The sequence below is a fragment of the Talpa europaea genome (assembly GCF_964194135.1).
Source record: "Talpa europaea genome assembly, chromosome: 9".
In the NCBI taxonomy this organism is placed as follows: Eukaryota; Metazoa; Chordata; class Mammalia; order Eulipotyphla; family Talpidae; genus Talpa; species Talpa europaea.
Window position 1 is genome coordinate 14,318,653 of NC_140076.1, and position 26,376 is coordinate 14,345,028.

The window sequence follows — 26,376 nt, forward strand, 5'->3', positions numbered from 1 at the left end:
TCAGATTCAAAACCTATGTCATTCTGACTCTGGAGCCTGTATGGCCTTACCCCCTGCAATGTCCTGTCCTCACATATCACATATGTCCTGTCCTCACATATCATGCTGCATGGCAGAGCACAGAGCAGGGAGCAACTAGGCCTGCCTAAGACAGATGCAAGCATGGCGTTGGGAAAGACTTCCTAGGAGGGGATAATTTGGTCTGGGTCTTGAGGGATGAATAGGAGCTTTTCAGTTTTGATGCAAAGTGGAGAAAAACATTCCAGGAGGAAGAGGAAGCATAAGAAAACTCAGGGAAGAGTAAGAGGGCATAGCAAATTTGGGGGCCGAGAGAACAGGGAAGTTTGATGAGGGTGTGTGGTAGAGAGGAGGTGAGAGGGAAAGAAAGGTTGAGATATTAGTGAAAAGGGCCTTCAAAGTCAGGCTCATAGATTTGGTTTTTATCCTGTAGGCTTTGGTAGTCACAGAAGTTGAAGTCCCTGGAAGTCACACTCTAGAACTATACAAATGTATGGCAAGATTGTGGCCATGTCTGTCTTACAATGTCCCTAAAGCACGTCTCAAATCATCTGTGGAGAAGGGCCTTTTCAAAAACATTTCTAATCTGTCACACACCAATACTTGTAGAAAATAGAAGGAAATGAATTACCAGAAAATAAATGAAAAAAGGAGATTAAAAAAACCAGCCAAATGTTTTTTATTACGAGAGTCAAGCCATAAAATTACAATTTACTCTATAAGTTCTCCACCCTTAATTTCTATATTTACTTTGATAGAGATAAGCTTGACCAAGGATCTCTGTTACAGGCATGAAGGTAGGTTCTCTCAGTAACAGGTAAGTTCTCTCAAATAAATCCCATAATAGAGATAAGGGATCTCTGCTCAGAGAGGGTAAGAATCCTGTCCAAGATCACATAGCTGGTGAGTGGCAAGGCTGGGATTCAAACCTGGAGCTGTCTGCCATGTTGTACTCAACCCATCTGGCAGGTGCAGCCCAGATGTAGGTAGCACCCCCTTGGTCCGACCCATCAGCCTCGTCCCTTCACTTAACACAAGGTCAAGAGCCCAGCAGATGAGAAAAAATGGAGCCAATACAACAAGGGAAGTCCCTTGCCGGGGTCCCACTGCACAAGTGTTGCAGAAGCAGCCAGCTTCCCAGTCTCCTGACACCAGTGTGTGCTCAGTTCTACACTCCTCTGTGTCTGCGCGGTGACCTCCAGGCCAGACAGTGCCAAGGAGGGCAGGGAAGGACTGGCAGGAAGAGGCAGGGGACTCATCAGTTGCTGGCAATTACACGGTGCTTTGTCATTCTTAATTAGCTCAGCAGCTCCATAGGCAGAGCCCTCCGGTGGAGGCCCAGGCCAAGGAAGGAACAGCTGCTGGTCCTAGCCGGGAGAGCTGTCTGGCGGGGGAGGGGCCCTTAGGAGCCCTTAGGAGCCCCTCCCCCGCCCAGCTAGGCACTGCTGCTCCTCCCTGCTGCTGCAGTCAGCCACTGCTGGGCCCACACTGGCAACCGGGGGATAGTGCTCAAGTCAGGTCCTTGCATGTGTGTTGGGTGCCTTCTCAGGGCCAGCATGTGGGCTGCTCCAGGGAGCCCTGTGGGGCTGTATATGTGATGGTTTCCATCTCTTGTGCTCCAGCTGCGGGGAGAGACAAATAGCTCACTGAAACCAAAGCAGTCATGATAACCAGAAACTAAGCATTTGCTACACGCCAGGGACTAGCTAAACATTTCCCACCTAATACCCTACGGAACCCTTACAAAGCCCTCTCAGGCGGGTGTTATCCCCACTGTATGGATGAGGAAACTGAGGCCCAGTTAGCAAAGGTCACATATACACAGGTGGGGGATTTGGTTTTAGAGGTCAGGCATGTAGAACTGCCAGGTCAAAAGCAAACAGTTGTGTGTGTGTGTGTGTGTGTGTGTGTGTGTGTGTGACTGTGGGAAGATGATTGTGTGGGCAGCTGTGACTGTGGGTATTGGGAAGGAAGCCAACTAGATGTTCTGGGCAAAGGTGGGAGGCTGGGAGAGTTGAGGAGGCAATCTGGTTGGAAGTTTCTGGAAGAAATAGTGTTGAAAGAGTGTGAAGTGGGAAGGATGCAGAGACAACTGGCTGGGGCAGCAGGGTATGGCAGGCAGCAGAGGCCCTGTGAGTTGGTGAAAGATCGGAATCAAGTCTAGCGGGAATCCCTGGGGCTTCTGACTCACCCGTAACCCAGGTTCCCTCTGCTTCCCTGGAGAGGGCTGTCTCAGACCAGAGCCTGACATGGGTGTGAGACAGCCCTATGCCAGTCAGGAGTGGGGGTGGAGAGCTCTGGGGTGAGGCTGGGCTGCCATAGCTCAGACTGTGCCAGGCTGACTTCCATCCCAAGGGAACTCCCTTCCCTGGAGGTCAGTCAAGATTTAAAACACTAACCACTCCATTTAATATGCAACATAAACACAGCACTTGATATCTGCCAGATTTAATTCTAAACACATCCCAAACATTAACTTTTAATCCTTACAACTGCTCACAAGGAATCCCGATTTTACAGATGAGGAAACTGAGGCCTGTGGAACGTACATGACTTGTCTACGATCAGGGAGTGAAGAAATGAGGAGATGGGATCCAGGCTCCACTTGCGGGGAAAGAAGGCATCCTCTTCTGTAAAAACACCCTTCCAAGAGATGGACAACCACAGGCCTAGCTGGGGGGGGAGGGATGGGGTCAGGAAGCGGGGAGGACAGGTCACTTGAGGAGGTTGGGGCTCCTGACTTCTCCCATCTAGGTCCCACCGCAGCCCCAAGTGATAGCTGGAGAGAAGCCAAGAGCCTTGGCACCCACTCTCTCATTGGGGTCCCATGAGGGCTCAGTGGGGGAGAAAATAGTAAATACAGCTCAGACACCATTTTTCTCAAGATAAAAACCAGTTATTCTGATATACAGCTTCACTTCTATTGTTTTTTTTCCTGACTACTAAACGATGTACGACCATCGTAGAAACTTTATAAATTTAGATCAGATAAGCAAATAAATAAAGAAAAAGAAAAATCACATTAAAATTCCTTTCTGAATGCTGGTATATTTTCAATATTCTTTACATGTCTGTTTTTACAAGCATCCAAGCCGGGAGGCAAGAGGGCCTGTTTCTTGGTTCTGGCTTGTCGTGTGACCTTGGGCTAGTCCCTGTCCTTCTCTGGGCCTCAAGTTCCTTCCCTGTGAAATGAAGGTTTGGGTACAGTGACCTCAGAGGAGGCCCCTTGCTGCTCTGACCTTCTGTTTCTGCTTCTGTTTCTGGGACTGGCAGAAGGGGCACAAGCAGGCTGCCCCTCTGCGGGGGATGCATGGCTGACAGTTCCCAGCAAGTCACCTCCGGGAAGATGCAATGGCCCTGTAAACAGCCTTCACTGCAGGCACAGCATTCTCAGGCCTGCCTGCTTACTGGGCCCATATGGTGCCCCCTGCCAGGTGGACACCACCAGCTGCCCCACACCAGCCAGCCCCAGGAGAGTGCTGGGTAAGGGAGCTGGGAGCTTGATCCCAAGGACCTATTTACCCATTGCCATAGCCCTTGGTGGGAAAAGACAGCCTGGTACTGTTAAAAAGCTGCCAAGAGGAAGGAAGGATAACAAGCAGGGAGAAAGGAAAGGAAGTCCATTTGGATCCCTTACTAGGGATTTGGGATTCAGAAAAGAGTGAGAAAAGCGTGCTGCCCTTGAAGGACGCAAAGTCCCGTGGGGGTGAGAAGAGTAGGAATAGGCAGCAGCAACAACTGTAGGGCTGAAAGTTCACACCTGTGGGGTCCCACAAGGAGACAGCTAACTGAGGGTAATAGTCAGGGAAGGCTTCCTGCAAGAGGCAACTTTATAGGTGAGTTCTCAAGGACAGGGTGCTGAGTCTTTCCAACTCATGTAATCCTTACAGACAGCCCTCTGGAATAGGTATTGTTGCCCCTTTTACACAAGAGGCTCAGAAAGGTGAGTTCACAACCACCCAAAGAAGGAAAGCCGGGTCAAACTCCTGGCATTTTACTTTTACCGAGGGTCCTGGGTTTGAGTTTGACTCTGGCCTCTGACCCCAAGAGTCACTCAGTGGGCCTGTGGCTTTTGTTTCCATGGTGAGTCTGTTACTGGATGCTTGTTGGGAGAGCAAAGGCCAGATGGCTGGGAAGGCATTAGTTTATCAACCACGAGAGGAATGTCAGCAGGGTTTCCCTTTCCAGCTGGGGGTGGCACAGCCTTGTCTTTCCCCCAACACAGGAACAGGAGTCCTGCGTTCTCAGTCTGGAGCAATCCCAGAGGCTGAGGCGCCCTCACCACCCCACACACGCCCAGAAGAAGCCCGGCTGGGTAATGTGCTGTCCTTCCGACGCCCTTTGGCAAAGCCTGACAGGAGGGCATAGGATCCTAGGGAGTCAGAATTCTAAATCCTGGAGGTGGAACTCCTGTACTTGAGGAATTTTAGAACCTAGGCCCATCTCCAAGTACCCCTAGCAAGCTGAGCAGGGTCTGGGTCAAGGTCATGCAGCACTTGGCCTGGCAGGTTGAGAGGGTCACTAGAAATAGGACCCCAACTCCTTTAACAGATAAAGACCCAGAGAGGAAAAAGACTTGCCTGAGGTCACACACTCAAGTCAGCGCCAGGGCTGAGGCATCTCTCTCCACACCTCAGAGCATCACACCCAGGCCTCACCAGCTCGGAGGCTACTTGGGGAAGGGGATGGGCAGGGGGCAGCCCAGCGTGCCAAGTGGTGCCAGGGAGCAGCCCGAGTGCTACTGGGTGGGCAAAACACGCACTGATCTTGTTAAGGCAAACTTTTATGCTCCTACCCTGTTCCCAGCAAAGCTTCCCACCTCCACCTCCACCTCTCCTTCCAAGCCTGCCACTGTCCTGGGCACGCCGCTCCTCGGGTCCTGGACAAGACCCTCGTCTCCTGCCCTCGGCCCTCAGTCTCTGCAATGGTCTCCAAGCATCCTTCAGCGGGACTGTCGAGAAATCCCAGCCTGCGCCTCCCGTGGCGGGGGAGACCCCGACGGGGTGGAGAGTCCAGGGCTTGGGGAGGGGAAGTAGAAGTGGGGTCGCCTAGGACTGCCTCCGGGAGCACTGCCCGGCGCGCGGCGGGAGCCGGGGCAGGGCCCGGCGGGGCCGGAGTGGGCGGGGCCGGGGGCTTCGTGGGCGGGGCCGGGGGCTTCGTGGGCGGGGCCGGGGCGGGCGGGGCGGCTCGGGGGCGGGGCCTGTCCGCCTCGCCCCGCCCCTCGGACGTCGGCGCGTGGCCGGCGCCGGGCGGGGGGGGAGGAGCGCGGGGTGAGCGCGGAGTCCGCGCGCCGCCTGCCCCGGCGGAAAGTTTTCCTGACGGAGTTTCAGCGGCGGCGGCGGCCGAGCGGCCATGGACGCGCTCAAGTCCGCCGGGCGAGCGCTGATCCGCAGCCCCAGCCTGGCCAAGCCGAGCTGGGGGGGCGGCGGCCGGCACCGGAGTGAGTGGAGCGCGCGGGGCCCGGCGGGGGCGCGGGCGGGGGCGCGGGCGGGGGCGCGGGCGGGGGCGCGGGGCCCGGCGGGGGGCGCGGGGCCCGGCGGGGGGCGCCGGGGGTCGAGTTGCCGGAGTTCGCGCCCCCCCTGCGCGGCTGCGGGGTCGGCGGTCCCGGCGCGGGCGGCGGTGGGAGGCTGCGGGCGCGAGGCGGGAGGGACCCCGGCGCCCCCTCTGCGGGCCGCGCGGGGCGGCCGGGGCGCGGGGGGCGGCCGGGGCGCGGGGGGCGGGGGGGGCGAGGGCACCCCGCGCCGCGGCTGAGAGGTCGCGGGCCGGCGGGCGCCCACTTGCAGCCGTCTCCGTCCAGCCCGACTTTCTGGGCGCGCAGAAACAGACGGGTGCGAGCTTGGGGTGCAGGAACCTGCTTGAGGTGGGAGCAGACGCAGCCGGGGGCTCAGCGGGCCGCACGCGGGTGACCTAGTCTCCTCGACCTTCCCGGCCGGGTCCCGCCGCGAGGCCGCCTCCCAGCTGCGTTTGGAACCTGTTTTCTCGCGCTCCGGCCCCCGCGGGCTTCGAGTCCCTGGGCGCCCGGGCTCGGGCTGGCGCCCCCGCCTCTCCCCGGGGCGTCGGGGAGGCTGAGAGGCGCCTCGCCCGGCCCCTTTCCTCCCCGCCTCTCCTCTTCTCCTGTTACTCTCAGGGAGCTCTTCACCTGGCACGTTCCCCTGAGGCCTGAGAAACTCAGCCCAAGTCCCTCTTTTCTCACTAGGGGAGACAAAGTAGCTTGTCTGGGGGCAGCAGACCTTCCTGGTAGATGGGGAACCAAAGCCCAGGACCCCGCTCCCCCTCCCAACTGCCTTGGACCCTGGCCTCTCCCCCACTGACAGCACAATCACCCCCTCCCCTTCCCCCGGTGCCATCCAGGGCTCCACCAGGGGAGCCCGAGATCCCTCGGCCCTGGAGTGCCAGCGTGTCAAGGCCTAGAGAGCTGGCCCTGACCCTCCTCCTGCCCCACTTTGCTGCTCCAGCTGTGGTGCCTCCTAAACCAAGATTGGCACTGGGAACATGGGCTGGTGTCTGCTGCGGATGGGTCAGAGACCCGTAGGGCTGGGCCTCAGCAGGCCAGGGATGCCCCATCTCCATCTCACAGATTCCCAAAATAGCTTTAAACATATGTGGGATTTGACCAGGGCTTCTCAGAATGACGTCTGTTCCAGTGGAGAAATCAGCAGCTTTCTCCTGGGATGGGGGAGGAGAGGGCACCTGGCAAGGAGGGAGATTTACAAGTCCCTCTTAACCTGGGGAAGGGGTAGATGGTGGAAAAGTGTTTCTGCTGCCTGCTCTGGTCTTAGACAAGTCAATTGCCCTTTCGGTCCTCAGTTTCCTCCTCTGCAAAGTGGGGAGAAAAAAATGTGACCTCAGTGCCCGTTGCTGAGGAGGTTATTGAGAATAAGTCTTCTCCTGGCACCTGACTGGTGAGTTCCTTCTCTCACACTCCCCGTCCTTCTGCCTGTCGTGCAGGCCTTTGGTGTGACTATTACTGTAGTGGGACGAGTTTTGTGGGCTCATCCTGTCTATACCTGCAGAGGAGAGAAGAGCCCATCACCCTCACAGAGTCCCCCACCCTAGGGCCCAGAGAGCTGCCCTGGGTCCTTCTGGACCCAGAATACATCCCCATCTAGTTATTAAGTCTCAGTTTCTTCATCTGTAAGTTGTAAATAACAATAGTACCCATCTGAGATGTTGTTTGTGGGGGTGAAATGGAAGTGTGTTTCGGGCATAAAGAATTCAATAAATGGTAACTCCTGCTTTTGTCACTTCCTGTGTCTTACACGGTGTTTTTGCTTTTTTTTTCCCTCCATTCCTGAGAGGTGACGGAGCAGGGATTCTTATCATCAGAGGCATTTGAGAGATAAAGGAGGGAAGTGGATTTACTAGCTCCAAGGCAGGTGTTCTGAGGCTGCTGTCCAAATTCCCAGGCCAGGGTACCTCGTGGACTCTGGCCATGGGAGGAGCTAGGGCCAGGACCCACGCCAGGTTGGCAGCCCCTGAAGACTGCAGTAGCCACAGAGGGAAGCCCTGTGGGGTGTGTCCAGGGCGGGGTGTTGGGACGGCCTGGCCTGGGCTGGTGTCCCTGCCCTAAAAGTCTGTGATTGAGCTTTGGGGCCAAACTGAAGCCAGTGTAGTTAAGGTTGGACTTGATACCTGCTGTTGGCTGTGACCTACTCTTCACCACCAACCCCTTGCCCCCCCCCACCCCCCCAGAGTCTTTCTTTGTAATTAGTATGGCTGTTGTTTTATTTGTGAGAAACTGAAGCCCAGAGAATGGAGGCAGCTTGCCTGAGGACACACAGCAAAGCCAACACCCCAGGCATCTTTGCACTGAATCCCTTGTCTCCTGTCTCTCAGTATGACTGCTCTCCCTCTCCCTCCCGGACACTTGACTTTCCCTCCATCTCTTCCAGAACCATGAATATTTCATTTTAGTCCCTGGCCAGGAATTTTCCTTTCTTCCAGCTTCCAGCTGCCTGGACAGGTGGCTCACCTGACCACTTAGTATCTTTCTTTCTGAAGGTACTAGGGGCTGGTGGCGCAGGCGGTTGAGCACCGCGCTGTGAAGCTGTCTGCAGCCTCTGCAGCACTGGTTGGATCCCGGGGTCCCACATGGCGCGGCAGACCTCTCGTCTCACCTGCTGCTCCCCTAAGCAATGTATTATGTCAGTCTGCCTGTTGTGTTTCCCGCTCTGTGTCTGGTGAATCCCCTCACCCTCCTGTGCATCTGGCCTGTACCCCGGTTCTTGTATAAATAAATAAATCTTAAAAAAAATAAAGGTACTAGGGTCCCTGTGACCCTTGGGCTCTGTTGTGGAGTGTGCCAGGCTGCCAGAGAATTCTTTGAGGAGAGATAAAGAAGTATTAGGGGCAGCTAGTTCTTGGGGGTCAGCAGGGACAGGAGCTATTCACACTTATTTTTAATATTTATAATAAAAGATATAGGCCAGGCATGGAGACATTGTGTTGGGGAGTCTGGTGAGCAAGTCAGTCTCTGTTCCTCTCCTGCTCGACCCTCTGGTGGGAAAGACAGACTGCAAGGCCAGGGGGCAGATAAGCAGTATGATAGGAGTAGTGGTGCTACTGTGGAGAAAGATAAAGTGGTGTGAAGAAATGATGGGGCCGCTTCCCTAGATAAGGCGGTGTCTTCCTTTGGGTTCTTAAGTAGACAGTGAGACAAGGATCTGAGTGCACGTCATTCATTTGGGAAGAGATCCCAGGAAATATCACTAGAAGTGAGAAAAAAGAAGAGAGTCCCCAAAGTAGACAAAATAAAGCAAATTATCACGTGAGAGACTGGGGTGCCAGCCCGTGGGAGACCCCAGGAGAAGCGTGCTACTCAGAGTTATTCCCTCTGCCGGGCAGTGCGTGTTAGCAGCAGGTTCATGGGATGGGAGTTTGTGAAGCCCTCCCTAGTCTGCAGGGGCAGGAAGCTGCGGTGAGGTGGTGTCTGTAGAAACGGTAGCCCGAGGGGAAAGGTGGGGCACAGGTAGTGTTCCCCCAGGGAGTCGGGGGAGCCTTTCAGAGGAGGTGACATAAACACTTGTGGATCTGAGGAGGGGAATGGGGAACAGTGTTCCAGCCCGAGGGGACAGCAAGGGCAGGGGACATTTAACTGGAGGCTGGCCTGTGCTTCTCACGGGTCTGGCCGCCGAGGAAGGGGTGTGTGAGGAAGGCGTGTGTGGCTAGAAGGGGTGAGGTGAGCCAGACACTCCTTTCCGGCTGCCTGCAGGGCAGAATGCTTGCCCCTTCTGGGGGATCCTGAGCCTGGCCCCTGCCCTGTGGGTTCGAGGGAAGCACTGTCAAGTGTGACCAGAATCCTCTGCTTTATCTCTGCAATGGGAATGTGGCTATATCCTTGACTTTTCTTATTTTTAGTCTTTGATTCTTATAAAAAATACTGCAAAGGGCTGTTGACACATTCAGGTTTTTTGCCCTTGATGTTTGGCAGTATCTCACACTTCAGTGGCACTTGGTATGTACCAGGCATGGTTCTGGACCTCACCTCCCTCATGTGGGAGCGCTTCATTCTCACAACCACCCTGTGGGTGGCTGCAGCACCGATGTTCCAAATAGCACCCAGGCCAGGGCAGCAGAGAGGGCCTAGGGTGCCCTGTCCAGTTCTGACTCCTGGACAAGGGGCCTTAACGAGGAAAGCACATGTTCAGAGCTGCAAGTTAGCTGAGCACATGGTCTCTCCCCAGCTAACTCTGACAGTGGGTTGTCTGAAAATTGCAAAGTTAAAATAGCGCAGTCATTAGCTACCAGGGGGCCAAAAATAACCAAAAACGGAACTGGGCAGTGGACTCAGGCCTGTATTTGCCTGGCGCCTCTGGGAGCTCCTCCTGGGAAGAGCTGTGATCTCCAGCCTGTCTGAGGTGGCTGGGTGGTGAGCAGGGCAGGTGTGGGGTGAACCCTAGTGTCTGGCTTTACTGGGTGCTCCTAAGTGCTGCTCTCTGCAGGGAGGGCGAGGCATGCCAGCCTCCTCACACCTCAGGGAGGACATGAGTCATGCCCAGAAGTATAGGCACCAAGGCAGGGTTCCCCAGAGAGGGAGGAGGATCCTGGCTGGGCCTGGGAGGCCAGGGTGATGGGGCTGGAGGGAGAAGAGAAAGTAGGGCGAGTCAGGACAGCAACATTGGGCAATTCCTGGGGGAGGCAGACACAAACGGAAGTCCTTCAAGGGGAAGACACATTCTAGGCAGCTGCTTGGCTGTGGGTGATGTGGCTGCCAGAGGAAGAGACTGCAATCCTCACTCAGACACAAGCAACCCACTGACAGCAGATGAGGCCCTGGAGTAACGTTTACTGAGCCCCTTCCAAGGGCAGGGCCCCCTGCTAAGCGTGTTCCATATTATTACCTCATCTCATGTTATTATTTCATCCAAAATAGCCCTGTGAGCCAAGGAACGGTCGTTTCCCCCATTTTATAGATGAGAAAACAGGCACAGGGAAGGTAATTGTCCCGTTCAAGAGCATTCAGTATCAGAACTGCACTTCTAGAATGAAGACCCTTGCTCTTAAACACTAGGCTTGCGCCTCCAAGAGGACTTCCTGGAGGAGGCCGGAGGGGAGTCACAAGAAGGGCAGGGTTTTTTGGGTGGAGGGAACTCCTTGAGCAAAGGCACAGCCCTGGAAAGTACAAATCACATCATGAAGGAGCTCTGCATGGCCAGAGCTGCTGTTGTGTGTGCGTTTGCACACGTGCGTGCAGGAATGTTGTGTGGAGGAGAGCGGGGCACCTAGAATTCCCCGGCAGTCATTGTGGGAACTGTCTGTAGTGGATTGGGCCATGGGGTGGGTGATCCTCGGAATCGCTGTGACTCTTGCACGAGTCCTTGCCCTCTCTGGGCCGCGATTTCGTCTGTCTTGTGATGGGGTTTGGGCAGAGGGTCTCTGGGGCTAGCGGGTGACCAGTTGACCAGGGCTCTTTTCTGGGCAGCATTAGAGGGAGGGTCAGGCCAGCAAGGAGGAATGCAGAAAAATGCTAAGTATTTCAGAGGTCAAGGAGGACCGGGAAATATTTTGACAGCAAAGAGGTTGTCCGCGACCTTGGCAAGCTTTGGCCCTTTGGAATGGAGGGAGCGGAAGTGACTTTGGACAGGAGCCAGGAAAGGGCCAAGTCAGAGGAAACGGGAGAGTGGGGACATGAAAATGGGGGGGAGGAAGGATGTTTGCTGTAGAGCCGGGACAGATAATGAGCTGAACTCAACTATCCCTGATCTATTGGTATTGCCTGCCTGGAGCCTTGTGTTGAGAAACAGTCCTGTGTAAATCAGAGGGAAATGGAGCTGCGCTTGATTAGCAATGTCTGCCAAGGACACAGTTGACAGACACGGCAGCTTGCAGTTTGCCATCTATGCTGAGACGGATCTTGGGTAGAAAATGGTAGTCGGGGTGTGTTGACCTGCAGAGGGACACCTCAGGAATTAGGAATTGTGGGGGGAAATGCCTATGACCCCAGGAACTTTTCTCTGACCTTTTGCTAAAAATAAGGTATTTGTTTATAGGAAGGTAATATGGCCTAATCATCAGGAATGTGGGCATTTTTGAGTCAGAATTACTTGTCCATAGAGCCTCAGTTTCCTCATCTGTGAAATGGGGAAGAAAGAGTGCCTGCTTGCAAGGTAGCTGTGAGTGTTAAAGGTAAAGGGAAGGCTGCTTTGTTGTTGTTGTTGTCTTCATTACCCTAATGACTTTGCTTTGCCTTGATGATTTTTAGTCTCTGCTTCTTTGATGGCAAGGCCCATGCCCCATCACCCAGCCTAGGACTGGGACATCTCAGGGACTTTCTTATTCTCTTTGGAGGAGCAAATAAAATGGGTGAACTAAGAAGTGAGAAGGGAAGGGTGGTTGATGGGTCAGACCCATTTGGAGTCATCACTGTAGGGCTGGGCCTCATGTTGGGGTAGAGGTTCAAGAGCAAGGATTGGAGCAGGCAGTGAGCCAGGTGACAGAGCCAAGGTTGGGGTTAGAGGCATTTTAGGCCTGAAAGAAGCCTTGGGGTTATCCAGGTCATCCCTTGGCTCAGCACGTATTAAGTGCCAGTGGCAAGCCAGGCCATGAGTCCCTGCTCACCTGGATTTCAGTTGACAGAGGAAGGCTGGGTACACCTGTAACCTCTTGTGTGACCCAGCCCTCAAACACACATGCATTCTTTTTCACATGAGGAAACAGCCTTAGAGAGGAACAAGTTGCTGCCGCAAGTCAAATGCAGAGACATGGATATACAAGGTTCCCCTGGCTAGTGGAGGAGATAGAGCCACTGGAAGCCAAGAGTTGTAGGGCAGGAACTAGGCGGGGGCTGTGCAGGACCTACCCGGTAGAGGGCCTAGTGGTGCCACGTGGGCCCAGATCTCAAGTCCTGACCAGCCAGGAGCTGGGCTCTGCCTTGCAGGGGGAACCCACAGCTCTGGCACGGCATCAGCTGCCCTCACAACAGCAGTGGACACTTGTAAGCTTTCTTCATGTGGCTTTTCCGGTAGGGTTACTTAATGAGGCCCCTGGAGGAGGCAGGAAAGGTGCTGGATTTCTCCAGCTCCCCTCCAGAAACTCATTGAGGGAAGCTGGCCCTTGCCACCTCTTTGGTGGCCCCTGGAGGTTGATTCCTGCCTGGATCCTGTCCTATCCAAGATTGTGTGTGACACTAAAGTGCAGTTCCTCATCTGTGAAATGGGCACATTTATAATCCCTCCTATAATTACAGCATCTGCGAGAGAATGATAAGCCACAGGCCAAGGACTGTGGGTGTTCACTGGTCCTAGTGATGGCACTTGGAGGGGTCCTAGAGGCCTTCCCGTTCTGACCTCCTTGCTTCCTAGCTGAGTGAGCCAATGCCCTGGGCTTCAGCCCTTGGGGAGGAAGCCTGCTGCGGTTAAAACCCCTGATGATGACCACGCTTCCCTCCAGGCCCTCTGTCTGCTCAGAGCCTCTGCCCGTGGATGGGGCCAGGTGGGTGCCCCTTTCAGTCCTTCCTCCAACACGCCTGCTGGTGAGCTTCCCTGCCCAGAGAGCCAGGCTCATCCCCTCCTTTCCCAGCCTTCCTCACCTTGGTCTTGGCTAGTTTTCAAAGGACCTTCCCACGTGTGTGCTCTTTGTTAGTCTCAAAGAGGAAAGGCGAGGAGACTCCCCAAGACCAGGCGGGGGTGGGAAGCAGGATTGGAAGGCCAAGCCCAGTCTGCTGGATTCAGGTGGCCTTTATCTGACGTCCTTTGAGCAGTCAGCTCCCTGTCCCCCACCCACTCTCCTTGGGCTGCGGTCTCAGCTACCTCTTGGTTCTTCAGCTGTGCAGGTGGAGGAAAGCAGAGCAGGCTGGAGTCATGGGACCACATAGGTTGAATTCTCACTTCAACCCTTTAATCATCGTCTGAGGCCTTTGATGACTTCACTTCTTCCAGCCTTAGTTTCCTAATCTGTGAAGTGGAATAATATCCACCTCACTTTGCAGATTGCGCTGAAGATTCAGTAAGAAAATGGCATGCTTTGCCTTCCACAGGTATTAGCGTTGAAGTTAAGAGTTTGGCTTCCAATTTGAAAATAAGTTCTGACCTTGGCTCTTGCACTCGCTGCCTCTGTGGACTTGGTTATGTGATTTCGCCTCCGGGACCTCAGTGTCTATAAATGGATATGATAAGAGTGCCTATCTCCTGGGTTCTCGTGAAGATAAAGAATATTTTGTGTAAAACTTCTTAACCACAGTGCTTGATATGTACTGGGAAGTGTTGGTTAAAAATAAAAATAACAGGACCTCCCCTGGTGGCGCAGCGGTTGAGTGCTGGGCTGCGAAACTGCCCACAGCCTCTGCAGCGCCGGTTCGATCCCCGGCCACCGGCAAGGGTCCCACATGGCGCGCAGACCTCTCCTGCCGCCCGCTGCTCCCCTCAGCAGTGTATTTTCGTCAGTCTGTCTGTTCTGCTCCCCGCTCTGGCTCTGGAGAATTCTCTCACCCTCCCGCGCTTCTGACTGTACCCAGTGCTTGTATAAATAAATAAATAAATCTTTAAAAAAAATAAAAATAACGGTAGTAGGGGGTGGGAGGCCAGTGCCCCCTACCAGGTCTTGCTGGGGATTGGGGACTGGTGAGAGCCGTGCTGTGGGGGGCCAGCGGGTCTGAGAGCCTATCCTCTTCCTGTCCAGAGCTGCCTGAGAACTGGACAGACACGCGGGAAACGCTGCTCGAGGGGATGCTCTTCAGCCTCAAGTACCTGGGCATGACGCTGGTGGAGCAGCCCAAGGGCGAGGAGCTGTCGGCCGCGGCTGTCAAGAGGATTGTGGCCACGGTGAGCCCCCAGTCCCGAGGGGGTGGGGACCATGAGCCAAGGGTCAGCTCTTCCCCAGGGTGTTGCTTGTCCCCACCCTGTACTCTAGTTGCACATGTGTGAGTTGCCACTGCCCTCGAGTCCCCTTGCATCTGGACGGCGGGGGTGGGGGGAAGCTGGCAGAGGGGAGCTGGCAGGCGTGTGGAGTCAGGGTGAGTGTCCTCTCCAGCTGTTATGGCCATGACTCCCCCCAGCACAGGCTCCTGCCTAAACAGTGGTGACTTAGCAGCACCAGGGTGCGAAGATGGGGAGGTTGCCATCCCCCAACCATTGCCCCATGACCTGAGGGACAGGGTAGCACACCAGAGACGGAGCTTCCCCTCCCACCTCTGAGCTGCCATGGCCCTTTCAGTTCCCTCCCTAGGTGGCCTGGAACCCCCGCAGCTCAGGCCGTGGCGGGTACAGTGGCTGGGGTTGTGGTAGTCCACTGGGTGCTCAGCATCTGATGTCCCTCCCAGCTGTGTGTCCTTGGCAAGTCCCTTGGCCTCTCTGAGTCCCTTTCCTCTGGGGAGAAGCGCTCCAGCCGTGAGGGTGACTGGAGGTCCCATGCTGGCAGGCAGCAGCTGCTCATCGAGCGCCTGCTGCCCCTGACCGTATTGCGAGAGGTGCTATCCCAGCTGTCTTCCTTGTGGCACCGGCCAGTTACCTAGGCTCAGGCCTCACATGGGCCTCCTGTCTGGGGTCTGGCGCCCAGAGGGGGGCCCCCAGGTGAGTCAGGCAGGCCCCTCTGATCTATGTCTGCCCCAAGGCCAAGGCCAGTGGGAAGAAGCTGCAGAAGGTGACTCTCAAGGTGTCGCCGCGGGGGATTATCCTGACCGACAGCATCACCAACCAGCTCATTGAGAATGTGTCCATCTACAGGTACGCTCAGCATTGCCTCTGCCCCCTCTGCCACTTGGGGTGGTGGGTGGAGAGCTCTATCTGAATCTAGACTCTGCTGCTTCCCGTGGGGGTGACCTTGGAGCCTTACTTTCCTCTGTCAGTGGGGTGGAAACAGATCAGCCTGAAGTGCTGTTGCACAGCACCTGGCTCACCACGGGCACTTGGTTAGATGGCAGTTGCTACTGTCATTATCTCTGGATACAGCAGGCTGCTGAGGCCTAATCCAGCCTCACTGCGCACCCCCACCCCAACCCGGCCCCTTACCCCAGACGTGTGCTGAATCAGGCTTGGAGCAGAGGGCTGCAGAGTCACTGCCTTTGCCTTCTGTAGCACTGGACAGCTGGCCCGGCGGCCAGGCAGGCCTCAGGCAGCCTGAGTCATCTGTAGATGATCTCTCTCAGGGGGTGCCCTTGTTCACAGGGAGGCAGAGCCCAGTCTTTGGAGCCTCAGGCTAGCCCCATCCTTCTCTCAGCTGTCAGTTGTAGAGCTTCAGAGCTGGAAGGGACAGCCCAGGCCTGTTTTACAAGTGGAGACCCAGAGAGGGAGTTGCCCCAGGCCTCACGTGAGGTAGTGGCTGAGCTGGGGCCAGGACACTAAACTGCAGAATCCAGCAGACTCCCTCCCGCCAGGCATTCCCCGGTCTTTTGCTTTGTCGCCACGCAGATGGCTCAGCTGGCTGGAACACAAGCCCGTACGTGTTTTGAGGGGTGGTTTTAGAGTTTCTGGCTGGAGTCTTCCTTTCATCTTCTTGATTCTGCCTCTCCTTTAACCAATGTAATCTGCCGGGGTGGGGAGGGGGAATCAGATCTAGCTCCTGCCTTCAAGGAGCTTCCATTCTAGGAGGGAATGGAGGGAAGAAATGGACAGAAGCGTCTAAGTGTTTCCCAAGAGGACAGAGAAGGAGGGGCCTGCCCGGGGAAGCCAAAGAAGACCTTCCTGGAGGTGGGAGGAGGCTGGATCCCCTGGCATGGAGAAGAGGCAGTTGGGCACCTAGAGTTTCTCCCTCTGCCTGCTTAGGGGTCTTACTGGTTCACCCCCATGTCTGTGACTGTCTTTGAAGCTGGGGCTACATAAGGCACAGGAGATGATATCTGCACTGCTCTTGGTCTGGTGTGCAGTAAGAGCCCCGCTATTACTGTTTGGGTGTATGGCTTAGTAGAGGGGAAGGTACCCTCCTTCCAGTTGTTACCCACCCTCCTTCCTGAATAGTGAGGGATGGTCCAGGATGCTAGACTTAGAGGCCAAGGCCGCTTCTCCAGAATCTCTTCCTGTTGGTGTGGGATAGCAGGCTCTCTGGAACTCAGGCAAGATGCCCTGTGGGTCATCTTGGATGTGGTCAAACTCCCATGCTGGGGTCTGGTGACACTTCCCACCTGCCTTTCAGGATCTCCTACTGCACAGCGGACAAGATGCATGACAAAGTATTCGCATACATCGCCCAGAGCCAGCACAACGAGAATCTCGAGTGCCATGCCTTCCTCTGCACCAAGCGGAAGATGGTCAGTGGAGAGGGGCTGGGACTTGGGCGGGCTCCGACTTTGCTTTGGCAGCTCTGCCCTTGGGGGCCCTGTGTGGTCGGGAGCAAGACCCAAAAGTGATGATCACATAAATGTTTGAAATCTTGGAACCCCCAGTGGTACTGAACTGAGGGGGCTGCAGTCAGGTGGGTGACCTGTCACAGGAGCTGCCCACTGGCCAGCCTAGCCTCTGGTCTGTGAACAGCCTGAATTCCCAGTGAATGCCCTGGGCTCCTTCTCTATAATGTGATTTGTTGGGTTTGAGATTTTGGGGGTCTTCTGTCACTAGTCCAGGGTGCAGGGCCTTATAGGGATGAGTCCTTCGGGACTGGCGATCAGAGGGGCCGTGGCGAAGGGCAAAACGCAGGCCCTGAGAGGACTCAGCCTCTGTGGTGGGAATGGCCATTTTGTGTTCCTACTGTGAGCCTGCTCAGTGGTCAGCGTGAAGGTGTCTTCTCGTTGAATCCCCACAACTGCTCTGTGCAGTGGGAGCTGTTACTGTCTTTGTTGTTTGGTCAGCTATCTTGGTGAAGATGACACAGCCAGTCAGGCAGAGTGACCCACTTGCCTCCCATCCCTGTGTGCCCTGAAGAGTGCCTTGCCCCCTATGCAGACCACGCCCAGCCACCTCTGCCCGGGGCTCAGGAACCTCAGTGGTTTCTGGGCATTTGTCTTATACTTTGGAGCAGCAGCCAGCAGGGGTCAACCTGTGGGATGAAGCTTTATTTTCTGAGGCTCCTGAGGTCTGAGTGTCCTCCCTGCACAGGGGCTCCCAACACGTATGGATTTAGCTCTGGCCTCTGTGAACCTTGTGTACGGAGTCTCCACGCCCTGTGGTCCTTGGGGCCAAGACGACAAGGTCTTCCCCTGCCCCGGGCACCAGGTGTGCTTCAGGGGCATCACCGCTCTCCCACCCCCAGCTTTCTGCTACCCATCTGGCCTCTCCAGAGGTGGTGCAAGGTTCCAGTTGCTGCTCTTGAGAAATTAACACAAACTCAATGGCTTAAAACAACACAAATTCTTCTCTTGGTTCTGGAGGTTCGAAGTCGAAAATGAGTTGGCAGGGTGTGTCTCTTCTGGAGGCGATCCCATATCCTGCCTCTTCTAGCTTCTGGAGACCACCTGCATTCCTTGGCTTGTGCTCCCCCCTCCCCCACCTTCACAGCCAGCCGTGTAGCATCTTCCCGTCTCCCTCTCTGCCTCTGTTGTCATGTTGCTTTTTCTGACTCTCACCCTCTGGCCCCCCTCTCACAAGGTCTCTATGATTGGGCCCACCGGGTAATCCAGGACAGTCCCCCATCTCAAAATCCTTAATCACACCTGCAAAGTATCGTTTGCCATGGAAGGAGGCATTTACAGGTCCCAGGGCCTGGGTCGGACATCTTGCTGGGGTGGCCACATTTCAGCCTACAGTTGGGCTGTCTGGGAGGAGGCAGACCAGGGGTCTGGACCTGGCTGATGTGCTGTGCGACTGTGGATAAGACCCTGCCCTTCTCTGGGCTACTTACCATTAGGGGTTGAGAAGGTGCCCTCAGTGACCTGCAGGATTGTTCTGGAAGGTCCTGTTTTCTTTTGTGTGCTTGTTTCCGCAGATTCAGTGTTACTGACACCCCCCCCCCCACCTCCCCACTCTGGGCCTCGTGATGCCCCAGGCCCCTGAGCTGCTGTGACTTCTCCCAAACAGCCTAGTGTCCACTGGCTGTTGGCCTGTCTCTTAGGAGGCCAGTAGAGACTTAAAAATATAAGCTCATTATGTCCGCATTGTTTGTCTCTTCCTCCCCACCGACCAGAGCAGGCTCTGGGCAGCTGGTCCGGACTGTTGTTGCAATGTGGGCCCTAGGTGGGAGGGACCCAAGATGCAGAGACTTCCTCTGGATTGGGGAGCTTGGCTCAGTGATTCAAGGGAGGCCTGGCCTGGGGCCAGAGGACTTTAGACAGGCTTTAACCAAATAGCCTGCCCCCAGGCCAACAGGCCAGCTCCTGAAGAGGATGGCGGTGCTGATAGCGCGTGCTCAGGCAGAGGGCTGGGCTGCTGCTGGCTCAGACCCCGTGCTTTGCTCACATGCTCCCGGAGTTGGGAGACTGCAGCGGGGCTCCTCCTTCACTCTTCCCAGCTGGCTCCCCTCTTGAGGGAGCCCAGAGAGGCCCCTTGGAGAGATGGCCCAATGACTACGCCACCAGATGCCAGGGTGATGTTCTTGTGGCTTCAGGGCCTAGCGGGCCCCACCCAGGCAGGGTGTTGTTAGCCTCATGGTGTGGCCAGGATGAAAACTTCAGGTCCTCAGGGCAGAGTGGAAGTTTCAGGGGAGGCGGAAGGAAAAGTGGCTACCTCAGGCTCTCCAACCCCGCTGCTGCCAGGTAGCTTCTCAGGTGTGTTTGGTGCTGCCTCTCCTGTGTCAGGCATGAGGGCCGGGGGATTGGCCATGGCAGTGCCAGCCAGAAGAGCCTGGAACCCAGGTGGCTCAGTTCCAGGGTGGAGGCTATTAAGTTTCTTTGGAGGTCAGGAGGTTTCCCAGAGTAGACATTTTGAATTGGATTTTGTGGGATGAGTAGGAGTTTGCCAAGTCCAGAGGAAGGGAAGTGGGGTTAGTGAGGGGGTGGCTGCCCTTCAGTTCAGGAGTTCGCATGTGCGGGAGTTGCCCTTGAGTTTGGTGGGTGAGCCCAGTGTCACCGGTGCCGGTGGCTGGCTCCCAGGCGGAGGGGTGTTGATGTAGCCCTCGCTCCTTTCACCAAGGGCCCAGAGTCTCCGCACCTTTCCCCCACCTTTCCTTGCTGGCCATCGCAAGGGAGAGGGGGGATGGGGTTTCTTTCTGTGTCAACCCCAGTTCAGCAGCACAACCACCAAGCCTCTCCCCAGTGGCTCTTCCTGGGCATGGCCAGGATAAGCTTCTCTCAAAGAAACCTTTCCATCTGCCTGACTGGGAGATCTCAGCCAGCACTTTGGCCCCTGCGCTCTGCAGTGAAGGTGGCACTGCCGGCACTGGCGGGGAGCCCAGGGTTCCGGTGCCGGTGAGCTAACAGTAAACAAAGTGATACCTCCCAGTTCTCCCAGGGCAGGAAGGGGAGGGCTGTTCTCCCTCACGTGGCCACTGGCATTTCTTGGGTAATCCTTTTGTGCAAGGGATTTACGTTTCTGGGATAATGGGGCAGTAGTGGGCATGTGCCCAAGTTGGTCTAAGAACTGGGCTGGGATCTGAGAATCCTGGGGTCCTGGTCCTGCTGAGGAGCTAACAGCCTGGCTACTGGCAGCTCGACAGGGCAGAAATAACTGAATGAGTCAGATCTGCTCTGGGTAATAAGAGAGACCCACAGGCCACAGGCACTGAGAGGAGGGACAGTAGAATCAAGGAAGGCGGATGTCCTGGGGGCAGGCCAGAGCAGCCCTTCTGTCTTGTGCTGCCCAGATTCCTGCAGCCTCTGAGAAATCAGGGCCCACCCCTTCCCAGCTTAGCCCAGCCTGTGCTTGCAGCCACCTGCATGCAGCCACATCATGGCTCATATTTAGTTTAACTTGCGGCTCGAAACGTCAGGGCAAAAGGGCAGGAATGTATGCAAATGAACAAGCAGATTTATGCAAAAACAGGATCAGGCGTGTGCCCCCAAATTTCCTGGAGGCAAAAAATAATGGTGTTTCCATCTCAGTGCCACATTGGGTGACCAACTCTTGCTTGGGTATATAGTGATCTGACTCCGGCTGGTAATTAGCCCATATTTTTAGTTCATGGGCAATTCTCAATGGTAACTGGGCCTATTAAACTTGATTCAGACGTGACAGATTAAATTGTAAACAGCTGTGAAGAGTTTCATACTTAATTACCATATTTAAGTTTTGCCATAAAGCGCTGTACTTCCATCAAAAATGTAAATGACGGAGACATTCAAATGAGATTTTATACTTCGTGAGGTTTAATTGGCATGGATCAGTCAGCTTGTTTAGGGATTTTAAATTTTAAAAAAAGCAAAAGGAATTTTAAATGCAGTAACCACAGATTCATTTCTCAATTAAATTGAGTTGTCTGGTGGCGGGGAAGGCAGTGGGGCCACGGCTGGTGGGCCTGAACTTGTGCACTTGGGCGTCTGGTGCTTGCTGCTCTAGGCCAGGGTTTGCAAAAGAAGCGAAATGTGGCTTCCAGCCATAGTTTCAAGCTCTGGGACTTCCTCTCCTGGAAGCTGAGCTTATCAGTCCTGAACCAGAGTCCAGAAAAGAAGTAGCTAAGATGAAGATGGCCTAGGGGGTAGGTCCTGGCTGGAGTGTATATGAGCCAGGGGAGGCCTGTCCCCCTGGGCAGGTGCAATTCAACCAGCAGGAGCTTTGACCTGTTCTGGGGGTCGGGTGTGCAGACTTGATTCTTGCTTATATAGGAAGCACCCAGCTAGGTGGCACAGACCTGTGAGTTGGTGACTTGCATAAGCATGATGCCAGAGAATGGCAGGCAGGGCTGTGGGAACCCAGTGCTGGTGCTGTTTGAATTTCCTTTCAGTTGGGTGGGTGGAGTTCTCCAGGGGTGGCCCATCCTTAGAGGTAAGTGATGGCACTAGGTGGTTTTGGTCCCCTGCCACAGATTGCTCGTTGACATCTTAGTCCTGCCAAGAAATGCATAAGCCTCCTGCTCCTTTCCTGGAATGAGGGTGGGAACTATGACTGGGCTACATTGCTTGGGGAGGGTGTGGCCTCATTACGCCCTGGCTGCTTTGGTGACCTGAGACGGCCCAGGACTCTGCCTCCACTTCAGGCATTAAAGGCCCTGGATTTTCATACGCTGCAGGGAGGAAGGGAGGGAGCCCGTGCAGGCCTGGCCTGGCGTCCCCAGGCCTCCAGTTCAGTCTTGCTGGTACCTGCCTGACACTGCACCCCTCCCCCCCCCACTTCCTGTTTTCCAGGCCCAGGCTGTCACCCTCACAGTGGCCCAGGCCTTCAAAGTTGCCTTTGAGTTTTGGCAGGCGTCTAAGGAAGGTGAGTCTTGCAACAGGACATTGTGGGTTGGCTGGTGGAGGTGAGAGGGTGTTGCAGGCTCAGGGTAGTGTGGGGCAGGGAGGGGTGGTAAAGCCCCTGAAGTCGGGCCTGGACCGACTCCCCTCTTTATCACCTGCCTGGTTTATGACTTTGGACAGGTCACTTCACCTCTCTGAGTCTCAGTTTCCCCATCTGAAGACATGGGAACAGCTGTCTCCCTCCCCCAGGGTGCTTGTGAGGATTAAATGAAACCTGCAAAGTTTGTTTCCTCCCTGCTGAAAACGTAAACCTGCCCGAGATTGGCCAGTCTCCCCTGCCCAGCCATTGCTGGGAATGCAGTGCTGGGGTCAGGCGCTGGGCTGGAGGCTCCAGTGCACTGTGCCTTGGTCCCACAGAGAAGGAGAAGAGGGAGAAGGCCGGCCAAGAGGGAGGAGACGTCCTGGGCGGGGGCCGCTGTGACAGCACCCCTTCGCTGAAGAGCCGTGAGTCTCGGGCTGGGCTGGGGAGGCTGGATCCGGCTGCCTGGCCTGGGGCATACTCTTGATTTTCTATTTTTGTATTGTTGTTAAATAAGTAATACATTTTTATTGTAGATAAATTAGAAAATGTGCATAAAGAGAAAAAATGACTCATTTTAGTGCATGTTCTTCCAGATATGTCCCTGCACAGCCATGTAGAGCCATGTGCACAGCTCTCATGCACTCTCCGCCCTGCCGTGTGGGCGCTTAAAGATGTCAACATGGCCAGGGAATAGAGATGCCCCAGTCTGCATCACTGGTGGGGGGCAGGTTCTCCGTGGGCAGCTGTCCAACTTCTTCAGGTGGTGCCACGCTGGGGCGCTGGTGGCCTGGGGGTAGGTCTGGGGAAGGCCATGCCCCAGGAGGGAGTCAGGACCAGGGCAGCCTGGAAGGATTCAGAATGGCGCTTCAAGATGGGTCCTGAAGATGGGAGGCTCTGCTCTCCCTGACACACCTGACTGAACCCCTCACAGTGGTTGCAACTGGGAACCTGCTGGACTTGGAAGAGACGGCCAAGGCCCCGCTGTCCACAGTCAGCGCTAACACTGCTAACATGGACGAAGCACCACGGCCTCAAACCTTGAGCAACAGCAGTGTTGTCTGGGTGAGTGGTCTTGTTGCCTGGGGGCCCCACAGGGATCCAGCGAGCCTCATCCTGATGCCTGGATGAGGCCTAAGGCTGCTCCAGGGGCCAGGCCCTGCACCATGCCTTGTAGGCCTCTGGAAGGGCAGACCCAGCCCAGCAGCACCCAGGGAAGGGAATGAACAATGTCCCCTTTGAACCCCGGGCTGCATCCCGACAGACTTGGCTCCCGGCACAGCTGTCTCCTCACAATGCCGGCCTCTTGGCCTGAGCATCCCCGGCTCTGCCCACCACAGGACCAGCCAAAGGCTCCCTTGTTCTCAGCGTGGGCAGAGTTGGCTCCTGACATCCCACCTCCCTTGGCTGTTTAAACGAGGAGCCTGCGATGTGGGCAGTGGGCAGTTGCCCCCTGACCGGCTCTGTGACTCAGGGCAAGGCCCCTGACCTCCATGAGGATGATGAACTCTGCCTGCTCAATCTCCCAGAGGAACCTGACTATGCAAAAAATTTAAAAATTCATCTGGAAATAGTTTCAGACTTAACAAAAAGTTATGAAAACATAATAAGGAATTTCTGTTCACCGTTTGTCCAGATTCCCCAAATGTCAACGTGTTACATAACCCCTCGCAGTGGTCACAGCCGTCACTGTGGCCCCACATGCTGTGTCACCTGCAGGCCTCACCACCTTCCTCCCGCGTCCCCCTAGCTGCAGAGTCACACTCACTTTTCTTGTCACGTGTCTCTAATTTCTAGAAATCTGGAACTTAGAGGGACTTGAAAAACAGGCCTTGTGCCCAGTGGGCCTCCTGCTGCATTGACCCCTGAGCAGTTAGTCCAGGCCTGCTCTCTGCTCTCAGAACCACCCTTACTGCCTGGTCATCCTCGGGGTGGCTTAGGCGAGAGCCTCACCTGTTTCCCCACCGAGGTTGTGGGGCTTCCAGCCAGCAGTGATCCCTCACGAGCTTGGAATTTTGGCTTGTGCTTGGAAGTGAATGCAACCAAGAAAACCTTCCCACCCTCTTCTCAAAATTTGAAAGCCATAGAAATCACTCAGACCCCCTCCTTTTGGGGAAGGAAAAGCTGAGACTCAAAGAGGAGCCATGACTCCCCAAGGTGTTGCAGGCAATTAGTGACAGAGCCGGGGGTTGCACCCTCCCAGCCTCCAGGTACCAGCGATGTCCCCTTTCTTCCTACCCCATGTCACCGATTTGGGTCCATGGTTTGAGATGCTGGTGACAACAGCCAGTAGGGGGTGGTGTGGGCCCATTCACATGGGTGCCTACCAGGCCCCTGCACTGTGCCCCCGTCCCTGTAGCTTACCCCTCTGTGAGCCCCTCTGTGAGCGCGCATTTGCCCACTGATGAGCCCTGTCTCATGCTTTGTTTCCTCAAGGAGCTGGATGACGGCCTGGACGAAGCGTTTTCCAGGTAAGGTTCGCTGGACTCCTGGCACCAGGGAAGAAGGCTCAGCACCCGCCAGCTGGCCTTCGGGGCCCTTTGCTGAGCCTGAGAACACGAACTCTGACCGGCTTCAAAATCTCAACCCCCCCCCCAATACCTCTGGGGACAGGGAGCTGATGGTGTGGGGTTGGCTAGGGGTTGGCTAGGTCTGCCAAAAACCTCTCCCTGTTGAATCAAACTATACTTAGTGGCTGCGCTACCACCATCTGAGCTGAACAAACACGCTGGGGCTCAGGTGGATTTGCTCTCCTCCACCCGGCTAGCCTTCGAAGAATGGCTGTTTGCAGGCTTTGTTTCCAGCAGAGGTTTTGCATTTATGAAAAGGAGCAGGGAGAAGGCATGCTTAAATTAAGCCCATGGAGCATTCCAGGGAGGAAGAATGTCAGGCACAGAGAGGAGATATTTTGGTCCAGCCTGAGGGTGGTGGCATCTCCCCACTTTCCCAGGGGCCGTCCCTGTAGCCATGGCTACCTTCCGCTTGGGGACATGGCACCGAAAAGGCTGGGGCTGACTTGGGGCCTGGGCAGCTGCTGTTTTGAGCTCTGGACCCTGGTCAGTCAGGCCCCTCTCTCTTTGGGACCCTCAGCCACCCCTACAGTTCTCCCGCATCAGGGCTGTTTGGTATTAGGGCCAGTGGCTTGGGGCACATTGAGTGGGAACAGAGTTGGGGGCTTTTCCCTCCCACCTTCTCCCTCCTCCATGTCTCATTTCCTGCTGGAGCTTGGTTGAACCCTGTGGGGGATGAGTTGGGGCACGGTGACCCCTTCTTGGAAGTGGAGACATTATCACCTTCTCTGCTTTGCTGGCTGACTACAGCCCCCTCAATAGGAGAAAGTCTTGGCGTTTGCTTTTTTCAGATTACCCAAGTATCATGTGCCCTTTATTAACAACTTCGAAAATCAGCAAAGCATTAAACAGGAAATAACACCATCCCATAATCCCATAGCCCAGACATTTGGGCTTCACTCATGCTAATCCTACACATACACTTTTTTTTTGCATCCATCAGCTCATCGTAGTTGCATTTGGGAATCCTGATTTTTCACTTAACATGGTTGCATCAGAAGCCTTTTTCCAGGCCGTAAAAGACTTTGTGCAGCCACCTTCTCCGGTGCCCCCCTGCTACTCTGAAGGACATGGGCCGCAATTAATTCTCCCCCACTCTATAGACATTCAGCCTGTCTCCCCTTTTAAGTTCATTTCCCCAATAACTCTGTGTTGACCATAGTTCCAGCCCTTGCTGCTTGTGGTTGTTCCAGGCTCCCTCCCACGCATGTCCCTCTCGCTGCCCTTGCCATTGCTGCCCATTCTCTCTCCTGGGCATGTCCCGGCAGAGCCCTGGGCAGTTGGGTGCCCCAGCCTCTCTTGGAGGCAGGAAGGCCACTGCCTGCCCCACCGTTTTCTGAGCTTTTTGAGTGTCAAGGGTGGGCTTTCTGTCGAGGGGCTACTTCTGGCATCTGGGAGTTCCTTGGCCCCTATGTTCTGGCATTTTCCAGCCCATGCCCTCTCCTGGTTGACCTGGAGCTAGCCAGGCTCACCTCAGGCCTCCACCAGCTCCTTGCCCAGCCCCCCCAGCTCACGCCGCTCTGCCTTCCAGGCTTGCCCAGTCCCGGACAAACCCTCAGGTCCTGGACACTGGACTGACCGTGCAGGACATCCACTACGCCCAGTGCCTCTCTCCCACTGACTGGGACAAGCCTGACAGTGGCAGCGCCGAGCAGGATGACTTCTTCAGCTTCTGAGGACCTGGGGCTGGCAGGACCCGTGAAGGACCAAAGCACCTGGCGGGGGACCCACTCCAAGATCCCCAGCCAGCCCCCTCAGTCAGCAGTACCGCCGCCTGCAGAGCAAAGCTGCAGTCAGTCAAGCAGGGTTTCCTGCTCTTTCTCTGAGAACTGAAAGATGCCTTGAATATTTATTTGACTCCTGGTTCAATTCAGAAGCCAGTTCTGCATCAGACAGGACTCCTGCATGGCAGGCGCAGGTGGCAGCCACTCTCGGCCTTCACTCCGTGCAGCCTCTGCTGTGGGTGTCAGGACGACGGCCAAAGCATTTCTCGTCCCTTCTCTCCTGAGGACCCACACTTCCCTGGGATGCTTCTTGCTGAAGAGGTTGAATTACTCATCTTTTAGGCACAGGAAGGGACC

At 55.4% G+C, this 26,376-nt stretch overlaps 1 protein-coding gene across 1 annotated transcript; it reads left to right on the forward strand.

The window, feature by feature from the left end:
- Nucleotides 1–5,293: 5,293 nt before the first annotated feature.
- Nucleotides 5,294–25,971, forward strand: LDLRAP1 (low density lipoprotein receptor adaptor protein 1; the record flags this gene model as incomplete). The annotated part of the gene is made up of 9 exons (XM_084242880.1): nucleotides 5,294–5,458; nucleotides 14,134–14,276; nucleotides 15,064–15,176; nucleotides 16,582–16,696; nucleotides 21,596–21,668; nucleotides 22,064–22,150; nucleotides 22,660–22,790; nucleotides 24,162–24,196; nucleotides 25,827–25,971. The coding sequence occupies exons 1-9, from the start codon at nucleotides 5,371–5,373 to the stop codon at nucleotides 25,969–25,971; spliced, it is 930 nt and encodes a 309-aa protein (XP_084099006.1). The 5' UTR covers nucleotides 5,294–5,370.
- Between the last annotated feature and the right edge of the window lie 405 nt (nucleotides 25,972–26,376).